At 43.1% G+C, this 26,506-nt stretch overlaps 1 protein-coding gene across 4 annotated transcripts in view; it reads left to right on the top strand.

Moving 5' to 3' along the window:
- UPF3A (UPF3A regulator of nonsense mediated mRNA decay) overlaps nucleotides 1-26,506 on the top strand; it is a 57,165-nt gene that overhangs the window by 19,703 nt on the left and 10,956 nt on the right. For 2 of the 4 annotated variants that reach the window (XM_054010874.1, XM_054010850.1), the window contains 6 exons: nucleotides 747-845; nucleotides 954-1,064; nucleotides 5,326-5,381; nucleotides 5,476-5,634; nucleotides 10,377-10,537; nucleotides 21,713-22,007. In XM_054010874.1, coding sequence (XP_053866849.1) covers nucleotides 747-845; nucleotides 954-1,064; nucleotides 5,326-5,381; nucleotides 5,476-5,634; nucleotides 10,377-10,537; nucleotides 21,713-22,007 — 881 coding nt within the window. The remainder of the gene's footprint in view (nucleotides 1-746; nucleotides 846-953; nucleotides 1,065-5,325; nucleotides 5,382-5,475; nucleotides 5,635-10,376; nucleotides 10,538-21,712; nucleotides 22,008-26,506) is intronic. The other 2 variants (XM_054010866.1, XM_054010858.1) reach the window with 2 other exon arrangements.

Genomic DNA, 26,506 nt, shown 5'->3' with positions numbered 1-26,506 from the left:
GATGTCACCCCCTTTGTCATCCCCTCCTAGCAACAAAACTTTATAGAAATATCTCAATTGTTTTATGCAGTGTTGTAGCCATATTGGTCCCAGGATATTAAACAGACAAGGGGGGTGAGGTAATATCTTTTATTGGACCAATTTCTGTTACTGAAAGAGATGATCTCTGGAGCTACACAGAGCCCTTTTTCAGGTCTAGCCAACTTCTTCACCAACAGAAGTTTGTCCAATCAAAGATATTACCTCACCCACCTTGTCTCTCAATTGTTCCAGAATAACAAAAGTGATTAGTGTGCTATATCTGTTGGGCTGAGCTCTCATGTGTCAGTTTGTTAACTCAGTGAAAATCTCTATAGCTTTATAGTCAAGGTCCGAATGATAAAAGAATGGGTTGATAGTGCAACTACTGATCTATTTTAATTATGACAGTCCTAGTAGGGATATCAAAATAAATTAAGGGCCAATTTCTGTTCTGATACTTGTGACAACAGTATCTGAAATCAAAGTGTGTAATTCAAATGCATATTTATTTATTTTACTCTGTAGATATTTCATGGTACTACATGTTATTTATCTCTATCACTGGAGTCATTTAATTAATAATTTAGCATGGGTTTTTCAAAAGTGCTTATCACTGACTTCAATGGAAACAGAGTTAGGCCAGTGCTGTAGGCTGTTGAAAATCTCACTGTTAAATTACAAATATTTCCCTATCTAAAAATTGAGCATGTGGTCTCTCTCTTAAGGTTTGGAATATCCTGCTGTGGTAGAGTTTGCTCCATTCCAAAAGATTTCAAAAAAGAAGCTTAAGAAAAAAGATGCAAAAGCTGGGAGCATTGAGGATGGTAAACACATTTTCTTGATCTCACGGTGGAAAAGCTATCTGTTTATTGTTAATAGTATAATAAACTATAAATAGTTTACTAACGTTTTTTCAAAAAATGTTTTCACAGATCCAGAATATAGAAAATTTTTAGAAAGTTACTGTGCCGATGAAGAGAAAATCTGTGCTAATCCTGAGACTCTGTTGGGAGAGATTGAGGCAAAAACAAGGGAACTTATTGGTCTGTTTTGTTGATCTTTTTCCTCATTATTGATCATTTAAAAATATGCTTTTTCATATTTTTGGGATACTACCAGCAGGATCTTCCCCATTCAGTCTGCCAGTGACTGAGAGTGTATTTATGTTCTCATTCTCCACTGGAGTAATGCCTACAGCCACCTCATGTGGCGCACTTGTGCTGCTTCTTCATGCATGGAACTCACACGTTCTGTTTATACAGTGGCTTCAGAAACTGGTCCTTAGTATTTATAAAGGAATAGTCTATGAGTTTATTGTTGAAAGATGGTAGAAGAGCAAAAAGTGATAACCCAAAATGACAGAATGGGTAAGAGCCTCAATACTGTACTCAAGCTCGTTCATGATCCTGGGTGCCTGCCTGGTGAAAGGTGAAATACCCTGTCAGGATCATCTGGGGGCAGCCTGAAAAAAAAAAAATTAAACCTTGAACTAAACCTTGTTTATATAGACTTTCACATTCTACAGCAGGAGCTGTACCCATCAGATCAAGATTGAGCTCTTCAGGATTAAAGTATATTGGGTTTCATTGTTCAGCTTTCAACCATGTGAACATTATTAATAATACATATATTTATATAGTTCATGGGGTATGGCAAAAAAACAAATTGTATTTATGCCCTTTCCTGCTCCATTTTACTGTATAACAACAGTCTAATTTTTTCCCATTGGCAAGTCAGCTTTTTTTTTAAAAAAACAACAGCTGTTGGACTGACCCTAGAGATTAGCCTTTTGATTAGTACTTTTCACTGCTACGCTGAAAACCTAGATTTAATTCTCACCCTTAGTTTCTGGTCCTAAGAAGGGGTAGTTGTTAAGTAATGTGAGGTATTCCTAATCCTTAGCACAGGAGCAGGCAAACTTTTTGGCCCAAGGGCCACATCTGGGTATGGAAATTGTTTGGCAGGCCATGAATGCTCACAAAATTGGGGGTTGGGGTGTGGGAGGGGGTGAGGGCTCTGACTGGGGGTGCGGGTTATGGCGTGGGGTTGGGGATGAGGGTTTGGGGGTGCAGGAGGGTACTCTGGGCTGGGACCAAGGGGGATCAGGGCTGGGGCAGGGGATTGGGGCACAGGAGAGGGTCAGGGGTGCAGGCTCCTGGCGGCGCTTACCTCAAGCAGCTTCCGGAAGCAGCGGCATGTCCTCCCTCTGACTTCTACACGGCGGTGCGGCCAGGTGGCTCTGCATGCTGCCCTGTCCACAGGCGTTGCCCCTGCAGCTCCCATCGACCATGGTTCCTCGCCAATGGGAGCTTCTGGGGCAGTGCTTGGGACGGGGGCAGCGTGTGGAGCTGGAGGGGGGACATGTCGCTGCTTCCGGGAGCCACGTGGAGCCACGGCACACCCAGAGCAGGGTAAGCCCCCAACCCCTCTCCCCAGCTGGAGCGGGACAAGCCCTGGACTCCACTCCCTAGGCCGTAGTATTCCCACCTCTGCCTTAGCACTACAGGACATGAAAAACCAAGAATGGGGATCAAATCTGGATCTCCTACATGGCACTAAACATTTAGCTAGTCGCTAGAGTCAGGCCAGCTGTTGTTTTTTTGGGGTGGGGGGGCAAGGGGGAGGGTTGTTTTTTTGATAGGTGAACTGCCAAAGGAAAAATGAAGCTGTTTTTACAAAGTATAGAGGAGCAGGAAAGGGCATAAGCACAAAGTTTAAGTAAAAGTGTTGCACGCTTTGGCCTCTAGTGATTAAGGAGTATTGTTGACAGACTCAAAGAGAACCAGTCCTCTTTAGTCCTCAGCTGAAAGGAGAGTGACTGATGACAACCCTAGCTTTGACTGAGGCTCAATAAAAATGGGAAGCTACACCCCCAGGACACTGACACAGACAGAGAGAGGACCTGGGGCAGGAAAGGACCATTTTTATTTAAAACTTGCAATTCTGATTAAAAATAAGTTTTATTTTTTTCACAAACCCTCTCGTAATATTGTTATTTTATACTGCATACTATAACTATTTCAAAATATATTTTAATCTTGACAATACTAACATTTTTCAGATGGCCAGCCAAATAAAGGCTTTGCAGGATGACAAGATATATGTGTCAGCATCTCCAAGGGACTGCATACAGAACATATACTTGTCCACTAGCTGTTATGATTGATTAAGAGAAATTTAGTGGTACACCGTTCCCTTATTTGGATATATAAAACTAACCAATCTATTTTGATCACTACTATTTCTTAAATTGTCCATACTTCCCCCTCCACCCCATGTATCCCCCCCTGGCACTCTCACACTGCAGCATTGGCATTGATACTTGCTTGTGTAGTAGGTGTGTGAGTTAACAATTGGCAAAGGGATATTTGGAGCTCAGCACAGGGTAAGGATAAATTAGAGGAAAGGTGGGAAGAATATTACTAAGGACATTAAATAAATCTGTCATCAACAAAGCTTGAAAGCGTGTGACTCTTATAGATGTGAAAGCTCCTCAAGAATATGTATCCTTACTTGGCCAGAAGCTTTCCCTGGATATTTCACAGCAATGTGAAAATGAGCTTCTGAGTATCTTAATAAAGACTTTCTAACTTCAAATTATTCCAGCTATTAATGAAAAAGGGATAGCCTTAGAGTTGCAAGTGGAGTGTTGACAGTATCTCAGCTGAGGGAGGTTCTACAGAATGGCTTCTTAATATTTTGTTTCTATGAAATCGGTTCACAAAAATTTGAACATTTTTTCAAATTAAATTGTCCTATGTTTATTTTGCTCTATTTTTTTCAAATACTGTATTATTGTTTGAAATTGCACCCATGTTTTATCAATGTCAAAACCAAGAAAAAACTTATTCAGTGAGTACCATAGCTCTAGTTGAATTGTACAAGGGCCCAGCTATGCCTTCAGAAACAAGGGTGTAACTCTCATTGAAGTCAATGAAAGATATGCCCATGTATCAGAGAGCAGAACTGGGCCTCAAATTCTCAAAGGGCTCTGTGTGCCTCCAGGTCATGTTAGATCAAATGAGCATGTTTGATGTCTCAGCTCAGATATTGTAGCTCATCAGTTTCAGTGTGACAGAGTAATGTAATACAGAATTCAAAAGCAGAATTTCTTTAACAAAATTTAGGTAGGTTCATCCTTCTGTCCGTGTTTTTAGGGAAGAAAGAAAAAATTAAAAGCTGTTGCTTGCATAGAGATCCCTTTTTTTTCTTAATTTTTCAGCTGATTTCTTTTTAAGGCAGGGATGGCCAATCCGTGACTCCGGAGCCACATGCAGCTCTTCAGAAGCTAATATGCGGCTCTTTGCATAGGCACCAACTCTGGGGCTGGAGCTACAGGCACCAACTTTCCAGTGTGTCAGGGGGGTGCTCACTGCTCAACCCCTGGCTCTGCCACAGGCCCTGCCCCCCACTCCACCTCTTCCCGCCCCGTCCCCTGAGCCTGCCATGCCCTCATTCCTTCCCCTCCCCAAGAGCCTCCTGTTTGCCATGAAACAGCTGATCAGGAGGTGTGGGGAGAGAGAGGGAGGCGCTGATCGGCAGGGCTGCCAGTGGGTGGGAGACACTGGGAGCTGGTGGGGGACTGCTGACATATTACTGTGGCTCTTTGGCAATGTACATTGATAAATTCTGGCTCCTTCTCAGGCTCAAGTTGGCCACCCCTGTTTTAAGGGTTCATTCATGTTTTTAAAAAGGCCTCTAAATTGCACTCACGATTTTGTAATTTAAATAAATAAAGTCAGGAGAGCTGCGTTCTTTTCCTGGTTCTGCTATTGCCTGCTGTGTTCCTTTAGACTAGTTGTTTCACCTCTATGTGCATGAGGATGGTGATACTACCTTTGTAAATGCTTTGAGATCTGTGGATGAAAAGTGCTATATATGACCATGGTGATGGTAGCATGAGAATAGCTGGACAGCCAGGTGCTGGTGTACCAGTGTTAAAATTTAGGAATAATTTTTTAACATATTTGTTTCCTTTTTGTAAATAATATGTTGATGAATAGCAGTAAAAATGTCTTTCCTGAAACTTAAAGTATATAATTATAATTCAAACATTAAATAATCACAGAAAATATCTCTGGCTCTCTTACTTCTAGGGTCCTTAATGATGAAGAGCCAGGGATCCTTTCTGAATGGAAAGATGGGGGCACTTTCCAACATATATACACCGCTTGAAATAAAATGTTATATATCACCTAGCTCCCTTACAGTTAAAGCTTAAAGTAAAGGGCAAGTACTTATAGTAAAGAAACAAGTTCATATTTTAGGAGTTGAACACTACATCACAATTTTTTTGTATTTTAGCTAGAAGAACAACACCTCTTTTGGAATATATTAAAAATAGAAAATTAGAAAAGCAGGTAGGTCCAGACTTTTGACTGAAGCTCAACTTTTATGTTTCAAGTATGTTTTGCATTTGAAAAATTTTATATACAATCTTTTGCAATTCTTCAGAGGATACGAGAAGAAAAAAGGGAAGAACGAAGGAGGAGAGAATTAGAAAAGAAACGTCTGCGAGAGGAAGAGAAAAGAAAGCGCAGAGAAGAAGAAAGACGTAAAAGAAAAGAAGCAGAGAAGCAAAAGAAAATTGCTGAAAAAGAAATAAGGATCAAGGTACTTTTAAGGAAAAAATAAAATTATTCTTCATTTGAAACTATACAGAATTTATTTTTCTGTCTCCCCCTAACTTCCAAAGTATAGAATCATAGAATATCAGAGTTGGAAAGGACCTCAGGAGGTCATCTAGTCCAACCCCCTGCTCAAAGCAGGACCAATCCCCAACTACATCATCCCAGCCAGGACTTTGTCAAGCCTGACCTTAAAAACCTCTAAGGAAGGAGATTCCACCACCTCCCTAGGTCACCCATTCCAGTGCTTCACCACCCTCCTAGTGAAAAAGTTTTTCCTAATATCCAACCTGAACCTCCCCCACTGCAACTTGAGACCATTACTGCTTGTTCTGTCATCTGGTACCACTGAGAACAGTCTAGATCCATTCGCTTTGGAACCCCCTTTCAGGTAGTTCAAAGCAGCTATCAAATCCCTCCTCATTCTTCTCTTCTGCAGATTAAGTACTCATATCAATTGGGCAGAATAAAGGAAGATCTAACTCAGGTCCCATGATTAAAAGTTTGTCAAGGCAGGGACAATTGGGATTTTAGGATTTTTTAATATCCCTTTTTTTGAACTACTATTTTTCTGATGTTGTTCCTCTGACTTTGCTTTTTGCTCATATTGTAGCCATGTTGTGGAACCCCAGCATAAAGGTTGAAAGGCTTCTGGATTACTGTAGGGCTTCTACATTTTTTCTGTTATCCATGAGTTTAGAGTTCTTTACCACCTCTTGTTGACTAGGGGCCAGATTAATCTGTGGTGTAACTCCATTGGCTCAGTGGAATTACACCTTGGATGAGTTTGTCCAGAACTCCCACTAATCTAAAATCTGAGTTTCCCCCTTGACAGCAGAATGATCCGTTTGTGGATCCACTAGCTTTGCCCTCTGAACCACTCTTTAGATTCATGGAAAAGTACCTTATTTCTAGGGCTGTCAAGCAATTAAAAAAATTAACCGCGATTAATCTCACTGTTAAACAATAGAATACCATTTATTTAAATAGTTTTGAATGTTTTCTACATTTTCAAATATATTGATTTGAATTACAACACAGAATACAAAGTGTACAGTGCTCACTTTATTTTTATATTCTATATTTACATATAGAATATATTTTTATATATAATATAAATATTTTATATTTATATTTATTACAAGTATTTGCACTGTAAAGAAACAAAATAAATAGTATATTTCAATTCATCTAACACAAGTACTGTAGTACAATCTATCATGAAAATTGAACTTACAAATGTAGAATTATGTACAAAAAAACCTGCATTCAAAAATAAAACAATGTAAAATTTTAGAGCCTGCAAGTCCACTCAGTCCTACTTCTTGTTCAGCCAATCGCTCAGACAAACAAGTTTGGTTACAATTTGCAGGAGATAATGCTGTCTGCTTCTTGTTTACAATGTCATCTGAAAGTGAGAACAGGCGTTCGCATAACACTGTTGTAGCCGGCATTGCAAGATACACCTCTACCCCGATATAACGCGACCCGATATAACACGAATTCGGATATAAGGTGGTAAAGCAGTGCTCCTGGGGGGCAGGGCTGCATACTGCAGCGGATCAAAGCAAGTTCGATATAACGCGGTTTCACCTATACGCTAAGATTTTTTGGCTCCCGAGGACAGCGTTATATCGGGGTAGAGGTGTATTTAAGTGCCAGATGTGCTAAAGATGACGGGTTCTGCTCGATAACAATCCAAAGCAGTGTGGACCAACACATGTTCATTTTCATTATTTGAGTCAAATGCCACCAGCATTTTCTTTTATGGTGGTTCGTGTTCTGTAGTTTCCACATCAGAGTGTTGCTCTTTAAGACTTCTGAAAGGATGCTTCACACCTCGTCCCTCTCAGATTTTGGAAGGCACTTCAGATTCTTAAACCTTGGGTCGGGTGCTGTAGCTATCTTTAGAAATCTCACATTGATGCCTTCTTTGCGTTTTGTGAAATCTGCAGTGAAAGTGTTCTTAAAATAAACAACATGTGTTGGGTCATCATCTGAGACGCTATAACATGAAATATATGGCAGAATGTGGGTAAAATAGAGCAGGGGACATACAATTCTTACCCAAGGGGTTCAGTCACAAATTTAATTAACGCATTATTTTTTTAACAAGCGTCATCAGTATGGAAACATGTCCTCTGGAATGGTGGCTGAAGCATGAAGGGGCATATGAATGTTTAGCATATCTGGCACGTAAATACCTTGCAATGTCGGGTACAAAAGGGCAATGCAAATGCCTGTTCTCACTTTCTGATGACATTGTAAATAAAAAGAGGGCAGCATTACCTCCTGTAAATATAAACAAACTTGTTTGTCTTAGCAATTGGCTGAACCAGAAGTAGGACTGAGTGGACCTGTAGACTCTAAAGTTTTACATTGTTTTGTTTTTGAGTGCAGTTATGTAACAAACAAAAAAACTACATTTGTAAGTTGCATTTTCACAACAAAGAGATTGCACTGCAGTACTTGAATGAGGTGAATTGAAAAATACTATTTCTTTTATCATTTTTACAGTGCAAATATTTGTAATAAAAAATAATATACACTTTGATTTCAATTACAACACAGAATACAATATATATGAAAATGTAGAAAAACATCCAAAATATTTAATACATTTCAAACAGTATTCTATTGTTTAACAGTGCGATTAAAACTGTGATTAATCGCAATTAATTTTTTTAATCGTGATTAATTTTTTTGAGTTAATCGCATGATTTAACTGTGATTAATCGACAGCCCTACCTATTTCCTATATAAAATCCATATTGTTATATTTTATTATATTGGGTCTCTTTCTAAAAAATGTATTTTAATCTGAGTTTATTTTCACATAACTCTCAACAGGCCACTATGGTCTCATTAACTACATGGTATTCAGCAAAAAGAATGAATGAAATATTGCATCCAATATGACTAATACCATTGAGATTAGATTCCAATTGTAAGCAGAGTAATTAGGGACATATAGTAGACTTTACATGTACTGAAAAGATATATTTAAATTGAATTGTATGAACTTACATATGCTGACTTACAGGTCTCCATAGTAGTACAATATTCTGATGTAACATAAGTATACAAGTAATTTATTAAGATTATACCAGTATTTTATATTTTTCTTTAAGATAAAAATAAAAAAAAATTGTTAAGAAACATACATTACAACAATTAGGGCTAAAAATGGTGTGGTTATCAAATTGCACTGTTCTTTCTAATATATGTCTAAGATTAATAGATAGTGGCTACATCCATATTTTATGCTATTAATCAGTCCAGTCATGCAAAGCCTTATTTCTAAGAATTAAAGGTAATGGAAAGAACGATTCACATGACTAAGGTTTGCAGGATTGGCCCCAAAATTTATAGGGTGCTTTGAAGACATAACTTGGTATATAATTAATAATATGCAGTGTACCAGTATTGTAATTATGCATGTTTGTGCAACAAGACAAGAAACACATTCTACATCTTCACATTCCAAGAAAAGGAAAATCACTATCCACTCCAAAATGTGTTATGCAAAAGTCATTAAATATTACTCATATATCTATGACAATAGAGTTTTGAAAGGTAGTTTCACCATCAAAAGGCCAGGAAAATATTCTCTATTTTACAAGTAACTTGGGATGTCATAAGAGGAATGTTGCTATGTTGGATATTAGATAGACAAGGTGGGTGAGGTAATATCTTTTATTGGACCAACTTCTGTAGGTGAAAGAGACACGCTTTTGAGTTTACACACAGCTCTTCTTCATGTCTGGGAAACATCCTCAGAGTGTCATAGTTAAATATAAGGTGGAACAGATTGTATAGCATAAGTAATTAACGTGTATTTCAAGGGACCATTCAAGATGGAGTGGCCCGTTAACCCCCCTGAGTCACATGGGGGAAAGGATGGGATGGAGGGGGAGGTTGTTAGTGGGTTATAGATTGTTGTAATAAGCCATAAATCCAATGTCTTTATTCAAGCCATGATTTTTAGTGTCTAGCAAAGTTATGAATTTAAGCTCCAAGGCTCGTCTTCTGAAAGCGTTGTGCAGGTTTCCTTTGAGGATGACAGCTAGTAGGCCAGATATCGAGTGATTGCTTTGTGAAAAGCGTTCACTCACAGATGATATAGTGTTTTCATCTTTTATCATTTTCCTGTGTGAGTTCATTTGAGAGCATAGTGATTGTCTGGTTTCACCCACATAGTTGTTATTGGGGGCAATATATACTAACTAGTATGTCTCAAGCTGCTCATTTGTTGCCAGATTTTGTAAATTACCTAGAGAAGTGAAGGGTGATCCTGTTTTCTTTGAAGTATTATGGCAGTTTTGTCATTGATTTCAATGGTAGTAAGATCGGGCCCTCTTATGCTATGATTTCAACACATACAGTCTTTTACCTGTCTCTGAGCTACGCTATAATTATTTCTAGCTAATACCTAGGAGAAGAAAGTAGGTAAGCATGCATTTTCCAGAGTTTTTTTATGAAGTCATATTTTAAAGCTGCATGATTTGTATTGTACTCTAGTTATACATTAATATAAGTAAACTGCCTTTTAAATGTCTATTTTAATGTTGTGCTTTGCAAAAAAATTAAATCACTAAAATAAAATCTGAATGAAATAGGTTTTACAAATTAGCATCACCTGGTATACATTGGTATATTACAATAAGAAGTTGTTGAAATGTCTGAAGTACATAAAATGTATACCTTAATACAAACATTATTTCATAGCTTCTTAAAAAGCCTGAAAAGGGAGATGACCTGGCCAGTGAAACGAATAAGGAAAAAGGAGAAGAAGCTGATATTGAAGAAAGCAAATGGGAAAAATCACCTGGATCCGGGGGTATAAAATCCAAGCCATTGGAGGGCTCACCAAAGGAACTTAAGGAAAAGTAAGTAATGTTTATCTTATAAGGTTGCAACTTGGATCCTTGGATTTTGAGATCTTAATTGGTACTTAAGTGGTGAATTGTCCTTGTGCTGATTCTCAGCACAGGGATGGATTTTGCTCTGTGAATGTGGCCATCTACATCTTTTTCTCTCAGTTTTCCTATTTGTAAAATGGATGTAGTAACAACTTACCTCCCTGAAAGGGGTATTGCAAGGCATAAGTAATGAATGTCTGTACAGTGCTTTTGAGATCCCTTGTTGAAAGGTGCTATGTAAGTATGAAACATCATTGATAGTCCATTGCTATTTCACTAAAGTGTTCAAGTGCTTGTCAGTATTGCTGGAAAGTCCTAAAAGGCATAAGAACATAAGAACAGCCGTACTGGGTCAGACCAAAGGTCCATCTAGCCCAGTATCCTGTCTACCGACAGTGGCCAATGCCAGGTGCCCCAGAGGGAGTGAACCTAACAGGTAATGATCAAGTGATCTCTCTCCTGCCACCCATCTCCACCCTCTGACAAACAGAGGCTAGGGGCACCATTCCTTACCCATCCTGGCTAATAGCCATTAATGGACTTAACCTCCATGAATTTATCCAGTTCTCTTTTAATCGCTGTTATAGTCCTAGCCTTCACAACCTCCTCAGGCAAGGAGTTCCACAAGTTGACTGTGTGCTGTGTGAAGAAGAACTTCCATTTATTTGTTTTAAACCTGCTGCCCATTAAAAAGGCTCAGCTCCATCTTCACACAGCAGAATATTTTTAGTTCCACTGAAATGGATAGACAGGAAGGTTTGCTTGTTATATAATAGCAATAATATTAATGACACAATAATATTCTCCACTTCATTTTGTTGCATAATCAACTACAACTTCATTTCTTCCTATAATTTTAGTGCTATGAAACAATCACATATTTAACCTTAATAAGAGTTATGTGCATTCATTCAAAGGAGAATGTACTTCAACATCTTAGCAATGCACTGACAAATTTGCTATTTTGACTTCTTCATAGTTCTTAAATGAATGAAGGCATTCTAGAGGGTAAACTGCAAACAATCTTCCATACCAGCTGTTACGTATTTTACTATTATAAAGAGTATTATGCTTTTAAGCCTTCTGACATATTTACATAGAAACTTAAGCTGAAATTAATGATAGAGTGCAAATTCCTCTGATCCAATTTGAATCAAAGGAAAATGTAATGTTTGGCAGGACAAGCTAACCTCATGTCATTGTAACAATTCGACAGATATATTTATTATTTTTTTATCTGACAATGGGCATTTTTATGAGTATTTATTTAATAGCTTTAGAAATATGTTTCTTCATGCACCATTCAACAGAAAGAATTAATATTTTGTGATTCCTCTTTAATGATGATTAACTTCCAACTTCTGCAAAAACCACAGAGGTCCTCCATGGCCAGTTCTGCAAATTCAGAGCGGCAGGGGCTTGAACTCCAGCTACAACCTCTCTTGAGAATGGTCAGTTGACCTGTGACATTTCAGTGACCTCTCTCACCCCAATCTCTGCAGCAGCCCAGAAGGAGCGGCTGTGGAGATGGGTGGGCTTCCCAGCACGTAGTGGGATGAGCACCTTCCAGTGTTGCCAACTCTTGGGATTTTTTTCATGAATGATGGGATTTCAGATGGGGATGGATCTTGTCTTATGACGATGCAAAAAGCTCCAGTCCCCTCACAAAATGCAGCTCTGCAGAAGCTCCCCTCTCTGCTTGCTGTTCTTGCAGGAGTGGAGAGGAGAGGAGTGAGCAAAAAGCTCAGCAGCCCATTGCAGCTCCACCACTTCCTCTCCCTTCCCCTACTGTAAGCAATGGGGATCTCATCCACGCTCCCCCTAACACCTAGCCTAGGAAGGGGCAGAGAAGGGTGAGGAGCCCCTGGAGTTGCCCCTCCAGCCTCAAAGGGGAAGAAGGGACCCTGTGTCAGCCCCCACCCCAGGCCTGAAAGAAGGGGGTGAAGAACTTAAGAGGAGCAGAGCAGTGGTGTAGCCAGGTTCTGAGAGCAGGGGGAGCAAACGTTAAAAAGCCCCCCCCCCTTGGCTCCTCCTTTGGCCATGCCCCCTTGGCTCCTCCTACGGCCGCTCCGCACCCCCCCACCTTGGCTGGCTCCTCCGGCCGCGCTATGCCCCCCCCCATGGCTCCTCCGGCCGCGCTGCGGGCTGCCATGCTGCCTCCCCCCTCGCTCCTCCGGCCGCGCCACCCCGCCCTCGCTCCTCCGGCCACACCGCCCCCCCACCATAGCTCCTCCGGCCGCGCTGCGGGCTGCCATGCTGCCCGCCCCCATGGCTCCTCCTGCCGCACTGCGGGCTGCCATGCTGCGCCCCCCTTGCTCCTCCGGCTGCGCCGCCTCCCCCATGGCTCCTCCAGCTGTGCCATGCCACTCCCGCGGCCTCCCCCAGGGCTCCTCCAGCCGTGCCGCCCCCTCTTGCCTGCAGGAGCCCAGCACTGGTGTAACGAGACACAAACAGCTCCTGGTCCCAATTCCCTACTTTGGGTGACTTTGGGTGTACTGAGCATGCTCACCCGAACTGAGCATGCCCAGTAACCTTCGCTGTTGCCACTGCCCTCTCTCTGCCGGCCCGGCAGGCCAAGATTCAGAGCAGAGTGTGGGCCCCGCCCCCTGGTGCCATGGTAACCCCTAACTAAGGCGCCGCTTTTGTAAAATGTGCTGAGGGGAAGCAGCTGCTTCCTCTGCACCCCCCTAGCTACGCTACTGGCGAGGTGAGGCTGGTGATGGGAGGGAACTGAACTGGGAGAGGCTGAACTGATGTTGGAGACTGGGGAGTGTGATCTGGGGCTAGTTCTGAACTGATTGTGGAGGCTGGGGGACTGAACTGAGGGGGTGAGGACTGATGGGGGCTGACCTGGTGGGGGAGGGGCTGATGCCGGAGCTGAACTATTGGGGGTTAGGGTTGGGTGGGGACAGAACTAATGGAAAGATTGGGGGACAGGATTAATTTCAGGGCAGGGGACTGGAAGGCGTAGGGGCCAAAATCACCTTACTGAAAAATTTGGGAGAGTGAGCAACATTGAATGTCACATACACATACCAGGAATGGGTCGGGAGAGTTCAACCATCAAAAGACAGACCAAAAAAACACAATATAATCTTTTTTTAAAAAAAAAACAGGATTTTTGGGGGGGTCTGACTCATGATATTTTGATCTCTTGAGGTTGGCAATGCTGCATCCTTTACAAATAGCATTTTGTGTTTCATTGCAAGCAGGTTACAGGCAGGATTGACCCCTAAGACAGACATATCGGAAAGGTTTATCTGCTAGGAGAGATCATTAAAATTTTACACTTCTGCAGTGCTTTTCAATGAAGGATCTCAGAGTGCTTTGCAAGCATGAAAAAATGAGTCTCAGAACATTCCTATGTAGGTAAACTACTATTACGTCTATTTTACAGATGGACAAACTGGAGCACAGAGTGCTTAAGTGAATCAGAAGAGTGAGAATTAAATTCTAGAAGTCTTGACTCCCACTTCCCTGCTGTAGACTAATAACATATGTATTACTCTGTCCCACATGGGGGTCTTCTAACGTTTTCTATCGAGCAGTATGCAGGGAAGTGCAAATGTAACTTTACCACTTGTATTTTTAGGGATGTACCTCTTGGAGATGCAGAGCAAGAAATGTTCTCGTAACGGCAAATAGAAAAGTAAAGAGAATTTATTCAATAAAATACAAATGTTGAACTAATTAGCTTAACAAATGCTACATTTAACATCTACATGTATTAATAATACCTAACTCTTATGTAGCACTTTTCATCCATTGATCTCAAAGCTCTTTACGAAGTAGGTAAATATCATTATTCTTGTTTTATAGATGGGGAAACAGAGGCTCAGAGAGATGAAAGTTATTTGCCCCAGGCTACTCAGCAGAAATAGAACTCCCAGTCTAGTGCGCTATCAACAAGGCCCTTCATTTTTGGTTTTTACCAATTTTTACTGAAAAATCCCCTGGTTTCACTAAAGCTATTATTCATTTTTTACCAATTTTCACCTGAATTGTGGACCACTCAAGTACATTAAAATACTGGCTGTTAAGAAAATCCAATACTTTACATTAGGTAGATGTTTTTATGTTAATAATAAATGAATCTAAATGCGAGGGTGTCTATTAAAGTAAGGCAGTGTAGTGAACGATACACACACTCATGTATGTGCACACATATGTTCGTTCTCGAGTCCTAAAAAAGGAAGTGCTGGAACTCCCTAGATCTGGCTCCCTGCTTCGGAAGAAGAGCTGGTGGCTCAGTAACCTGGGAAGCCATCTCTTTTTCTGAAGTAGGAGCCAGATCAGAAGTACTCTTATTTTTCTCTTCTTTTTTTTTTTCAGTCTTCCCATCCCGGAATATTAACCCTGATATTTACCCAGAAAATTGTGCTCAAATTTGTTGCACCAATTTTCACCTGTTTTGTAAATTTTTGCAATAAACACTGATAAATTCCTGGAAAATTTTAAACAAAATAAAAACCAAAAATGAAGGGCCTTGTCTATCAAGTAGGCCACACTGCCTCCTTATCATTATCTTTGGCTAAAGGTTTCAGATACCTGGTGCAATCCTCTAAGGTGCTGAGCATCTCTTGAGAGATAATAACCTTCCCTTCATGCTGCTTAGTGGGAATTGAGGGCACTCAGCAGCTCTCAGCACCTTTCAGGATTAAATCTATTATTTGAGAATACGGCTTGTATGTGTTAATCCTTTGGCAGAGCAACATAACATTTACAACAGACCCTTTATGTGTGTCAGGGCATTGATTTAGTGTTTCAGGTGTAACGCAGCATTCTTAAGGCTGTACATATATAGTAAATTTTACCTTTTTCTTTCTGAGTGCTTTTTAAATTGTGATGAATGGTGCTGTTTACCAAGTAATTGGCTATGATCTACTTCAGTTGGATTGAAGATCGCATGAACTGTTATTTGTAGACTGAAAAAGCAGTAATGCGTTATGACCAAAGATGGATCTGAGAGTTTGATTGCCTATTACAGATCACTTTTTAAACTACGGAAACAATAGATTCTTCTTTGAGTGCTTGCTCTTGTCCATTCCATACTAGGTGTGTGTGCTCATCACATGCACTGGTGCCAGAAGCCCGGTATAAGGGGCGCCGCCGGCTCCCCCCACCCTTAGTTCCTTCTTGCCACCAGTGATGGTGCTGGAACGTCTGCTGCTTTGGCTAGCACTGTTTTGTTCTCTGTTCTTGCAAACTTAGAAAACCTGTAATATAGTTGTATATAGTTAGTAGTTTATCAGTTACCCTTAGTAGTAGTTCTTAGTTCTGAACGGGACTCAGCCAGGGGACGGGGCATGCCCCGGTCCCCAGGCTTTAAACCCTGTGATCGCTGCGAATGGCCTATGCTCATCAGCGATCCACATACCAGCTGCCTAAGGTACGTAGACGAAGAGCACATAAGTGACAAGTGCCGTATCTTCAAGTCCTTTAAACCTAGGACGAAGAATGAGCGCAATATCCATCTAAGAGCACTCCTAATGGAGTCGGCACTCACTCCGGCACCAGAGCAGCGGTCCAACTCCACAGCAAGCACCACGGCCTCCGTGCGCAGTGCTCCGCTGGCGCCTTCCACAAGTCAGCACCGGTCCTCCTCCATGGCTCTGGTCAAGAAGCCGAAAAAGACTGTGAAAGAAAGATCTCCTACCTCCCATAAGGGAAAGGAGAGGGCTGGGGGTCAGCCATGACCCATGCCAGGCAGCTCAATGCCCCCTTCAGGAAGTCAGGCCCCAACTCAAGTCGAGCGGTGCAGCCCATTTCATACTTTGCCTGCGACTCTGGATAGCAGTGGAGACCCGGATAGCTTCAGGTGCCCGAAGCCCTTCATGCAGCTCAGGAGATCCTGACTCTCCCAGTGCTGCCCACACTGGCTCCAATGGTACCCCGGTCTCGGGGAAAACCTGCATTGGGACCTCTGCGTGTGTCCCCACCTCAGCGGCACCATTCCCCATCTAGAGGGACGTCCCATCATCACTCTCCTGCCTGAAGTTGTCACGCCTCAGGACTGGAGAGACAGGCTCAGTGGAGCTCTCTTCGGTCTCCACATAGGGGGCACCAATCGAGAGACTCGAGGCATACCTCGCCGGCAGATTGGCACAGACCCTCTGAGTCATGCGCCACCCGACAAGAGCTCCCAGCACAGAGGCTGGCACCATGGTACCTGTGGAACCCTTGGGGGTTCACCCAACCTTTCCAGGCTGCCCGATTGGCACTGTGAGCCTCAGAAAGGCCAGTGGCCTGGGTTTCCCATGCCCCTCTGGTGCTCGAGGCTTTGGGGGGTAAGACCCCACAGGTCCAGGAGGACCCGGGGGGCAAGCTGCTGGACCACCAATGGATGTAGCGGTTCCCGTGGCACTGGCATCATCCTTGTCGTCATTAGTTCTGCATGGTTTCCGTGGCCTCCATTATCCCCTCCCTGGATCTGGGAGACTGGTATGCCACCCTCGACTTGAAGGACGCATACTTCCACATAGCGATCTTTCAAGGACACAGACGCTTCCTCTGGTTTACGGTGGGCCCCCCCACCACTACCAGTTTGCGGTTCTCCCATTCGACCTGGCGACAGCATCAAGGGTGTTTACCAAATGCATGTCGGTGGTAGTGGCTTACCTCAGGTGCCAGTGTATCCAGATTTACCAGTACCTCGACGACTGGCTCGTCAAGGGCAGCTCCAGGTCTCAAGTCCAAAGGGATGTTGTGGTGCTTCAAGCCACGTACCATTCCCTGAGCCTACTTGTAAACAACAAAAAGTCGATGTTAGTGCTGGTGCAGAGGATAGAGTTCATCGGAGTGATCCTCGACTCGTTCCTGCCACTGGCCAAGTGGACGAGGTTTTCCCGCTGGGTGTCCAAACGTGGCATCTCTCCCTCGTGTTCTTCCATACAGGCTGTCCTGGACTACCTGCTCCATTTGAGGAACCAGGGCCTGGCGCACTTTTCCATTAGAGTGCATCTTGCAGCCATCTCCACTTTTCACCCACCAATCCAAGGACAGACAGTGTTCTCCCATGAGATGATGGTCAGATTCTTGAGAGAGCTCAAGAGACTCTTCCCGCAGGTATGGGCTCTTGTCCTGCAGTGGGATCTTAACTTGGTCCTCTCTAGGCTCACTGCCCCGCCTTTTGAGCTGCTGGGTTCCTGCTCCTTTTCCCACCTGTCATGGAAGGTTGTGTTCCTGGTGACGGTGACGTCTGCAAGACGGGTCTCTGAGATTAAAGCCTTGACCTCAGAACCACTGTACACGGTCTTCTACAAAGACAAAGTTCCGCTGCAACCCCTCCTGGCCTTCCTGCCGAAGATGGTATCCACCTTCCATATGAACCAGGGCATCTTCCTCCCGGTGTTCTGTCCCAAACCGCACAAGACCAGTGAAGAGAGGCGTCTTCATGCGCTGGACGTCCAAAGGGCCTTGACTTTTTACTTAGAATGTACTAAGCCTTTCCGTAAATCAACTCAGCTCTTCATCGCTACAGCAGATAGGATGAAGGGCCTTCCAGCGTCCTCACAGAGGATTTCCAATTGGATTACCTCATGCATAAGGGCCTGTTATGGGTTCCGTCGCTGCCGATTGTCAGAGCCCACTCGAGAGCTCAGGCATCTTCAGCAGCCTTCCTGGTACACATCCCTACCCAGGACATCTGTAGAGCCGCAACGTGGGCCTCTGTTCACATATTCACAGCTCAGTACACCATCACTCAGCAGGCCAGGGACGATGATGGGTTCGGCAGAGCTGTGTTCCAATCTACATGTCCATGAACTCCTACCTGCCTCCGTTGGCACTGCTTGGGATTCACCTAATATGGAATGGACATGAGCAAGCACTCAAAGAAGAAAAGACAGTTACCTTTTCCGTAACTGGTGTTCTTTGAGATGTGTTGCTCATGTCCACTCCACAACCCGCCCTCCTTCCCCACTGTTGGAGTTTCCGGCAAGAAGGAACTGAGGGTGGGGGGAGCCAGCGACACCGCTTATACCGTGCCATGCAGGAGCCACTCCAGAGGGTGCCAGGGCCAGTCCCCTACAGATACTGCTAAGGGAAAAACTTCCGGCACCAGTGCATGTGGCGAGCACACACACCTAATGTGGAATGGACATGAGCAACACATCTCGAAGAATACAAGTTATGGAAAAGGTAACTGTCTTTTTCACCTATAAATGAAAACCTCAACATGCACCCGCACACACATACGTATTGTTTAAAACTGGGTTAAAACCCCTTAAACTGATGATTGTAACAGGCACCCTTCATTCAGCATAAATATAAGAAACAACAGTGGACTCCAAGACAAAGGCATGCCCAAGGCCACTCAGGAATTCTAATGAGGTTGGGTGGAGAGAGCGAGAAAGTCAGCCGGAACACACAGCTAGGAGCACAACCCTGGAAAAGGCCTAGAGAGAGAGCTTTTGGTAGGGTTACCATTCGTCCGGATTTACCCGGACATGTCCTCCTTTTGTGTGCTAAAAATAGCGTCCGGGGGGAATTTGTAAAGCACTCACAATGTCCGGGATTTCCCCCTCCCCTGGCAGAGCAGAGCGAGCGGCTGGGAGGGCTGCAGGAAAGTCCCGGGCTGGACTCCGGAGCAGCTTCCTCCTCCCACCCCCCCCCCCCTGCATTCTGAGCCGGCCGGCAGCTCCTCCTCCTGCAGCCCGCTCCGGCAGCCCTGTGTAGGGCCAGGGACCGGGTTTTGTGTTGTGCTGGGGAGCTCAGCCATGTGTCCGGCTGGCACAGAGCCCAACACCCTGTTCTGAGCAGCAGGGTAAGGGGGGGCAGGAGAAGGGACAGGGAGGTTCTGGATGGGGCAGTCAAGAAACGGGTGGGGGCTTTTGGAGGGGAGTGGAGAAAGTTTTGGGCAGTCAGGGTACAGGTAGGGGGTAGGGTCCTGGGGGGAAGTTGGGGGGGGTCTTAGGAGGGGGCAGTTAGGGGACAAGGAACAGGGAGTCTTAGGTAGGGGGTGGGGTTCTGGAGGGCAGTTAGGAGCAGGGGTCCCAGGAGGGGGCAGTCAGGGGACAAGGAACGGGGGGAGGGTTGGGGGTTCTGGGGGAGCGGGAAGTGGGAGGGGCAGGGGCGAGGCTAGGGCGGGGCTCCTCCCGTCCTCTTTTTTGCTTGTTGAAATATGGTAACCCTAGCTTTTGGAGTCGGGTGGTGAGGGGTGGTACTGGCTGAAGGAATTTTTGATGCTATGAGCAAAGACATTGTCATCTGTTGTTTGGTTCCTCCTGTGTTAGGGAAACATAACTTTGTAAATAAGCAATATTGCATGAAAAGTATCAGGCTCCATCTTCCATTTCTCTTCCCAACTGCAACAATGCACCGGGCCCTGAACTTTGACTAATTGCTCATAAGTCTCCTCCCTCTTTATTTCTCCTAATTTTCTGCTTTCTCCTTCCCTGATAGCCTAACCTCTTCCTCCTCTACTTCTCTCTAGCTTTTTAACTATTTTATTGTTATCTCACCCTTACCTAACTGTTCCTTACAATGGATGCTTTACAAAGCTACCCCAGCCACTACTGAGCTTGAATTTGCTCTCCCCATCAGCTGCTGTCCTCTGAGCCATCTTTAGGCAAATCCACCCTGCCAACTGCATTCCTGCAGCACTTCTAATTGAGGCTTTCTCTGTGCTTGGTAATGGGAAGAGTAGGAAGCAGGGTGCCAAGCAGATTCTGCAGGAGCTAACCTAAAAATATTCTTCCAGCTTAAAGCTGAAAAGGTAGAGGGAAACAAAATAGGCATGGTTAGTCAGACCCTGGAGAGCTAAAGTAATATTTACTGGTAATATACATATTTAGAAGTATATGTCACTGTTTTAATATTTCTGTAATTGTGAAAGGTTCTGGTAATATGCTGATACAGGGCCAGTCCTGCGAACTGCTGAGCAACCTCAATTAACATTGACTTTCTATTGCTGGTACTCAGCAATTTGCAGGTGTGGCTCCTCCCTTTTTTTAATAAAGGAAGTGCCAATCAACAGATAACTATATGGCAGAGGCTGAAGACTTTCATTGTTCCATGACTTACAAGGAAAAAATGGTGTGGAAAACAGAAGAATTGTTCATATTCAACAAAGTTAATGAACAAACAGGTGTTAATAAACAATAATAAAAAAGTGACAAATCTCCAGACTCTTTCATCCATTTTGTCTGCTGATTAGCATTTCCTTTGTCACAAGCTAAAATGGCAGAGGCTGGCAAAATTATATATTCCTCTTTCAATTTGAATTACTGACTTTTTATTTCATATAATAAAAGTTTGAAATAACTACTGTCTATTTACTCTTTTTTATAATTTGATGAAATTATTCTGCTATCTTATCCATAATTTACTGTTTTATTTTATGAGGGAACTAGCTAGTTACTGAACAAGAGGAATGAGATGAATAAAAGTGCAGAGATCTATATCATCTTAACAGCAAAATGTTGCAAACAGTTTATTTATAATATAAATTACTTAGTACATAATATAAATTAAGTTGTGAAAAGATAATGTTTTTTCACCTACATAAAAATGCAATGGTGGGCTACATCATCTAGGCACACAATTGTAAGTAAAGGCTGGAACAGCAGCACTAACTCTGACTTGTTTAATACCTTCCATCTGTTGCAAGGGCTGTGAATAATTTCTGTTAAATGGAGCCATAAAATTAAGGCCTTGAGCCTGCAAGTTACTTTATGCCATTAGTGCTCCCACTGAAGTCTGTGAGATTACTCACATGCTTAAGTCTTTGCAGGACTAGGCTCTTACCGCCTGATTGTGTAACCTTTACTTATGTGTATCTTTACCATCAAGAGCATTATTTATGTGTTGATTTCAAATATAAGTAAGGGTTGCAGGATGATCTTCAAAGCAGTTCTGAAGTAAACCTGATTTTCTTTTCAAGCCAGTGGAAAAATTTTCTGCTTCCAATTGAACTGAATGCACAATGGGGAGCTGAATTTATGATGTACAAAACCTGTAGCAATATTGCAATGCATCTCTTTTTTTAATTAAAAATATAGCCTGATTGGGGGCCTGATCTAAAGCCTGTTGAAGTCAGTGTGAGTCTTTTTGTTGGCTTCAATGGCCTTTGAATCTAGTCCTGTGAGCAAAGATTTTGTCTAAGTTAATTGTTCGGGTTTTTTCTTGTTTAAACACACACAGGTCACAAAACGATAGTGATAAAGAGCAAGTGGACTTGGAGAGAAGATTTCGAGAAAAAGACCTTGAAAGACAAAGATATCGGTTGGATGATGGCAGAAAACATAGAGCCCACTATGAATTTGACAAGTTTGTGAGAAGGAATGAAGAAGAGCTGAAATGGGGGAAAGGATACAGCCAAGACAGAGGGAAGAAAGGGAACCACAACTACAGCTTCACTGTGGAGGCCGTAGACAAACTGGGTAAAGAGGACAAGTGTGATGACATGGCATCCAAAAAGGAGCGCATAAGAAATAAGGTTCTTTTATTCATTTAGGATAATCTTTCATTAGTAAAATATACCTCAAGGCCACAGGTTTTACTTTTGCAATCTCAGCATAAAGATGCTTTTTTCAAGAAAAGCAATTCTTTATTTGTTTTTCAGTAAAACCCAGATTTCTATATTTTTAAAAATAACAGTTAAAATTATTTAAGGTGATAGGATTTGTCTTCTCTGGTCATATATACATACAATATTTGGAATCTTCCTTAGAACATTAGTCTTGGAAGCCTAGCATTTTTTGAGTGTTTTAAAAGTTATATCACGGGTACTCTATAATAGATAGGGCCCTACCGAATTCACAGCCATGAAAAACGCATTATGGACTGGGAAATCTGGTCTCCCCCCGTTAAATCTGGTCTTTTGGGTGCTTTTACTCTATACTATACAGATTTCACAGGGGAGACCAGCGTTTCTCAAATTGGGGGTCCTGACCCAAAAGGGAGTTGCAGGGGGGTTGCAAGGTTATTTCAGGGGGGTCACGGTATTGCCACCCTTACTTCTGCGCTGCCTTCAGAGCTGGGTGGCCAGAGAGCAGTGGCTGTTGGTTGGGCGCCCAGCTCTGAAGGCAGCGCCCCACCAGCAGCAATGCAGAAGTAAGAGTGGCAATACCATACCATGCCACCCTTACTCCTGCTCTGCTGCCTTCAGAGGTGGGCGGCCAGAGAGTGGCGGCTGCTTACAGAGGGCCCAGTGCTGCAGGCAGCAGTGCAGAAGTAATGGTGGCAATACCATACCATGCCTTCCTTACTTCTGCGCTGCTGCTGGTGGCAGCTCTGCTTTCAGAGCTGGGCTTCCGGCCAGCAGCCACCGCTCTCCATCTGCACAGCTTTGAAGGCAGCGCTGCCGCCAGCAGTAGCGCAGAAGTAAGGATAGCAGTACCGCAACACCCTCTACATACAATAACCTTGTGACCACCACACAACTCCTTTTTGGGTCAGGACCCCTACAATTACACCTGACATTTCAGATTTAAATAGCTGAAATCATTAAATTTATGATTTTTAAATCCCTATGACCGTGAAATTGACCAAAATGGACCGTGAATTAGGTAGTGCCCTAATAATAGAGTTTGAAAACTTTGGCTTATTATCCTTTTAAAAGTGAATTTATTCTAAGTAGAATCTTTACTAGTCAGGCAGATTACTGGCTGGCTTATAGTTATTCAGTTTTTAAAGTAAAAGTGAATAAATAAACAGTTTATCCAGAAATGAGCTGTGACAATGCGGTTCTGGTGGAACCCAACTGAGAGTGCCAACTCAGGACAAATTGCTCAAACAGGGCAGTTACAGCCCAAGGCTGGGGTTTTTTCCACCTCTAAGGCAAACCAAACCAGCCAGACTAGGAGGACTTCGGTCTCACCCCCTGGCTAACCGCAAGTCTCACAAGCAATCTCCTTAGACACCCCAGTTTCCCAGTATTACCACCAGTGCCACTCGTTATGGGGACAAATGGTTATGAATACCAATACCCCAGTAAAAGAAAAAGGTTCTCCCGATCCCAAAGGACCAAGCCCCAGACCCAGGTCAATATACAAATCAGATCTTATCCACAAATCACGCTGTTGCCAATCCTTTAGAATCTAAAATCTAAAGGTTTATTCGTAAAAGGAAAAAGGTAGAGATGAGAGTTAGGATTGGTTAAATGGAATCAATTACATACAGTAATGGCAAAGTTCTTGGTTCAGGCTTGCAGCAGCGATGGAATAAACTGCAGGTTCAAATCAAGTCTCTGGAATACATCCCCCGCTGGGATGGGTCCTCAGTCCTTTGTTCAAAGCTTCAGCTTGTAGCAAAGTTCCTCCAGAGGTATGAAGCAGGATTGAAGACCAGATGGAGATGAGGCATCAGCCTTATATAGTCTTTTCCAGGTGTAAGAACACCTTTGTTCTTACTGTGGAAAATTACAGCAAGATGGAGTCTGGAGTCACATGGGCCAGTCCCTGCATACTTTGCTGAGTTACAAGGCGTATCTGCCTTCTCTCAGTGGGTCCATTGTATAGCTGATGGTCCTTAATGGGCCATCAAGCAGGCTATGCAGAGCTAATCTCAGCTTGTCTGGGATGTCACCCAGAAGCATAGCATAAGTTTGCCATACAGACAGTATAGAGCCAATATTCATAACTTCAACTACAAAACTGATACACACATATAGACAGCATAATCATAACCAGTAAACCATAACCTTGTCCTAGACACCCCATTTGACCCCCTTTATACCAGATTTGGGTGCCACCACAGGACCTTGGTTGCAACAATGATCTATATGGTCCCAGATTATATCAATAACGTCACACCCCCAACGCAAAATTGATGCAGGAAGGGATGACACAAACATCACTGACTGCATCACAAGAGCTCCCCATCCTGGGTTCTGTCTCACTACAGCTAATATTGGGTTAGAAGCCGTACCAGTGTATAACAGAAATGGTTTATCAAAATCATGTTCAACCACATGATTGAACCTCTTTACAAACTCAAGGTAACACTTAGTTAGAACAATAGTGGATTGGATCTGCTCTGGCAGCATGGTTCCTGTATGTGTCATGTGATCTTGCCAAGAGCTAAAGAAAACAGCTACTTTATCCATACAAGCTCGGGCAAATGTTTGGAACCCCATTAACATCGAATAAATGCAGATATTAATGTTCTTCATAGTACAGGAATCTTGGCATTTAGCTATGAAAGCAATATGGTAGTGTGCCTCAGTCTTCCTTTTCATACCGCACATTAGGTCTGGAATGTCTTTTCCCCTGTGAAAAGTTCCAATATTGTTTACAGGCATTACCTGTGAAACCCCAGTGTAACAAGGCCTTTTAACATAATGTGTGTTTTCATGTATTCCTTTTAACATGTTCAAGGGATTCTCCCAAAGATTAGACACATTGTACATTTTTACAGTCTGTGGCAATAGCAACACATTCATTACAAACTTAAGCAATAACAACAAGTTCATTGCAAGTGTCCATCTGCAATCATGGTTGTCATGCCACCCCTTTGGCTTAATACCATTGGAGTTTGGGCATTTTAGGGTTAACCTGTGGCTTTCCTTTGCAAAATTCAGTTTTCTCTTTCCTCCTTGTCCTGCAGGATCAAACCCTGATTTTTCTTGCTTAACAGAATTCACTGGCTGATGGGGTGGGCCCTCTGTGCTAACAGCTATTAGCAAGTCCTCCCTTTCCCAGCCAGGCAAGTAATTTGCACTACCCCAGACCAGAGCCAGTCCACCAGTTTTCATATCCTTAACTGCTATAATTTCCAAGGCTGGACTCTGCCTTAAAGAGATACCACACAAATCCAAAGAGTCTGCGGGTGAGAGTTTGCTTGCTCTCCCCTGCATCCTCCAGCATTTAGCCATAAAACTGCTCTGCTCTGACACATCAGTAACCAAATCTGTCCTCAAACCCTGAAGCACAAACTGCTCGTTTAAAGAATCAGAAAGGAGACATTTCTGTTCCAACACCATTGTCTCCCCAACAAGTTGGCCCCGCACAGCCACTTGGTTATAGGGCTGCCTCAATTCCTTAACAACTTTTACTTCCTCTGAGACCTTCTCAAAGCTACCCACACTGGATCTTTTAAAAGGACAGTCAGTGGATCCATTCACAACAGACAATTTCTGGCTGCTAGGAACTGAAACTTCCTTGATTAAATCACTCTCACACCCTTCAGTTGCAGGGAACTGCTTGCACCGAGTACCATGAGGATTCCTTTCTCCAGGAGCTTTTTTAAGCAGCAAATCACCCCTCACAGAAATTCTGCCCTTACCCTCTTCACCTAGGGCTTGCTCTAAAGGAACACTTTCCTGAGCAACAACAGGCTCTGTCTGGGTTTTACTTGCATTCAGGATCACCTTTGGCCCATCAGGCAGATCTCTACACAATCCCCTTTCAGGCAAACCCATAGACTTCCTAGATAAAAGGTTAGAAATACTTCCCTTCTCTTTGCCACACACAAGCTTAGGAATTTTTTCCTTTTTGCTACAAGTTGTTAAACTGTCCGTAGGTACCACAACCAAACTACCTTTTCGCTCTCCTTGTGCCCTGGCTAGGGTATCACCCTGATCAGACAGAGTTGTTACACCCTTCTCCACCCACACATGAGCAACAGGCAAAATACAAGCACCAGAATTTTCTGGTCTCTGGGATTTTGCTAAGACACTAACTGGATGCAACCTAGTTATGGTGCCATTCTCCCCAGCAGATGCAAACTTAGGACCATTCCCTTCCTGGGCTTTAGTTGAATCCAGAACCAACTCTGAGACAGCTAAATTACTCTCAACCATCACAGGCCGAAAGGCACCTTCTGTCTGCTCCACAGACAAAAAAGAGTTGGAGACGCATTTTTCTTTACTAGACATACGGTTTGGGATTTCATTTCCCTTGTCCCAGCAAACCGGGCTGTTCACCGACAACTGCTTGGAGACTGGGGTAGCTTCCTCCATAGGCAAGTTAATACCCCTGACAGACACAGGCACAT

The sequence above is a fragment of the Malaclemys terrapin genome, chromosome 1 (genome assembly GCF_027887155.1).
Source record: "Malaclemys terrapin pileata isolate rMalTer1 chromosome 1, rMalTer1.hap1, whole genome shotgun sequence".
Taxonomy (NCBI): domain Eukaryota; kingdom Metazoa; phylum Chordata; order Testudines; family Emydidae; genus Malaclemys; species Malaclemys terrapin.
This window is presented reverse-complemented; position numbering and strand designations above follow the sequence as displayed.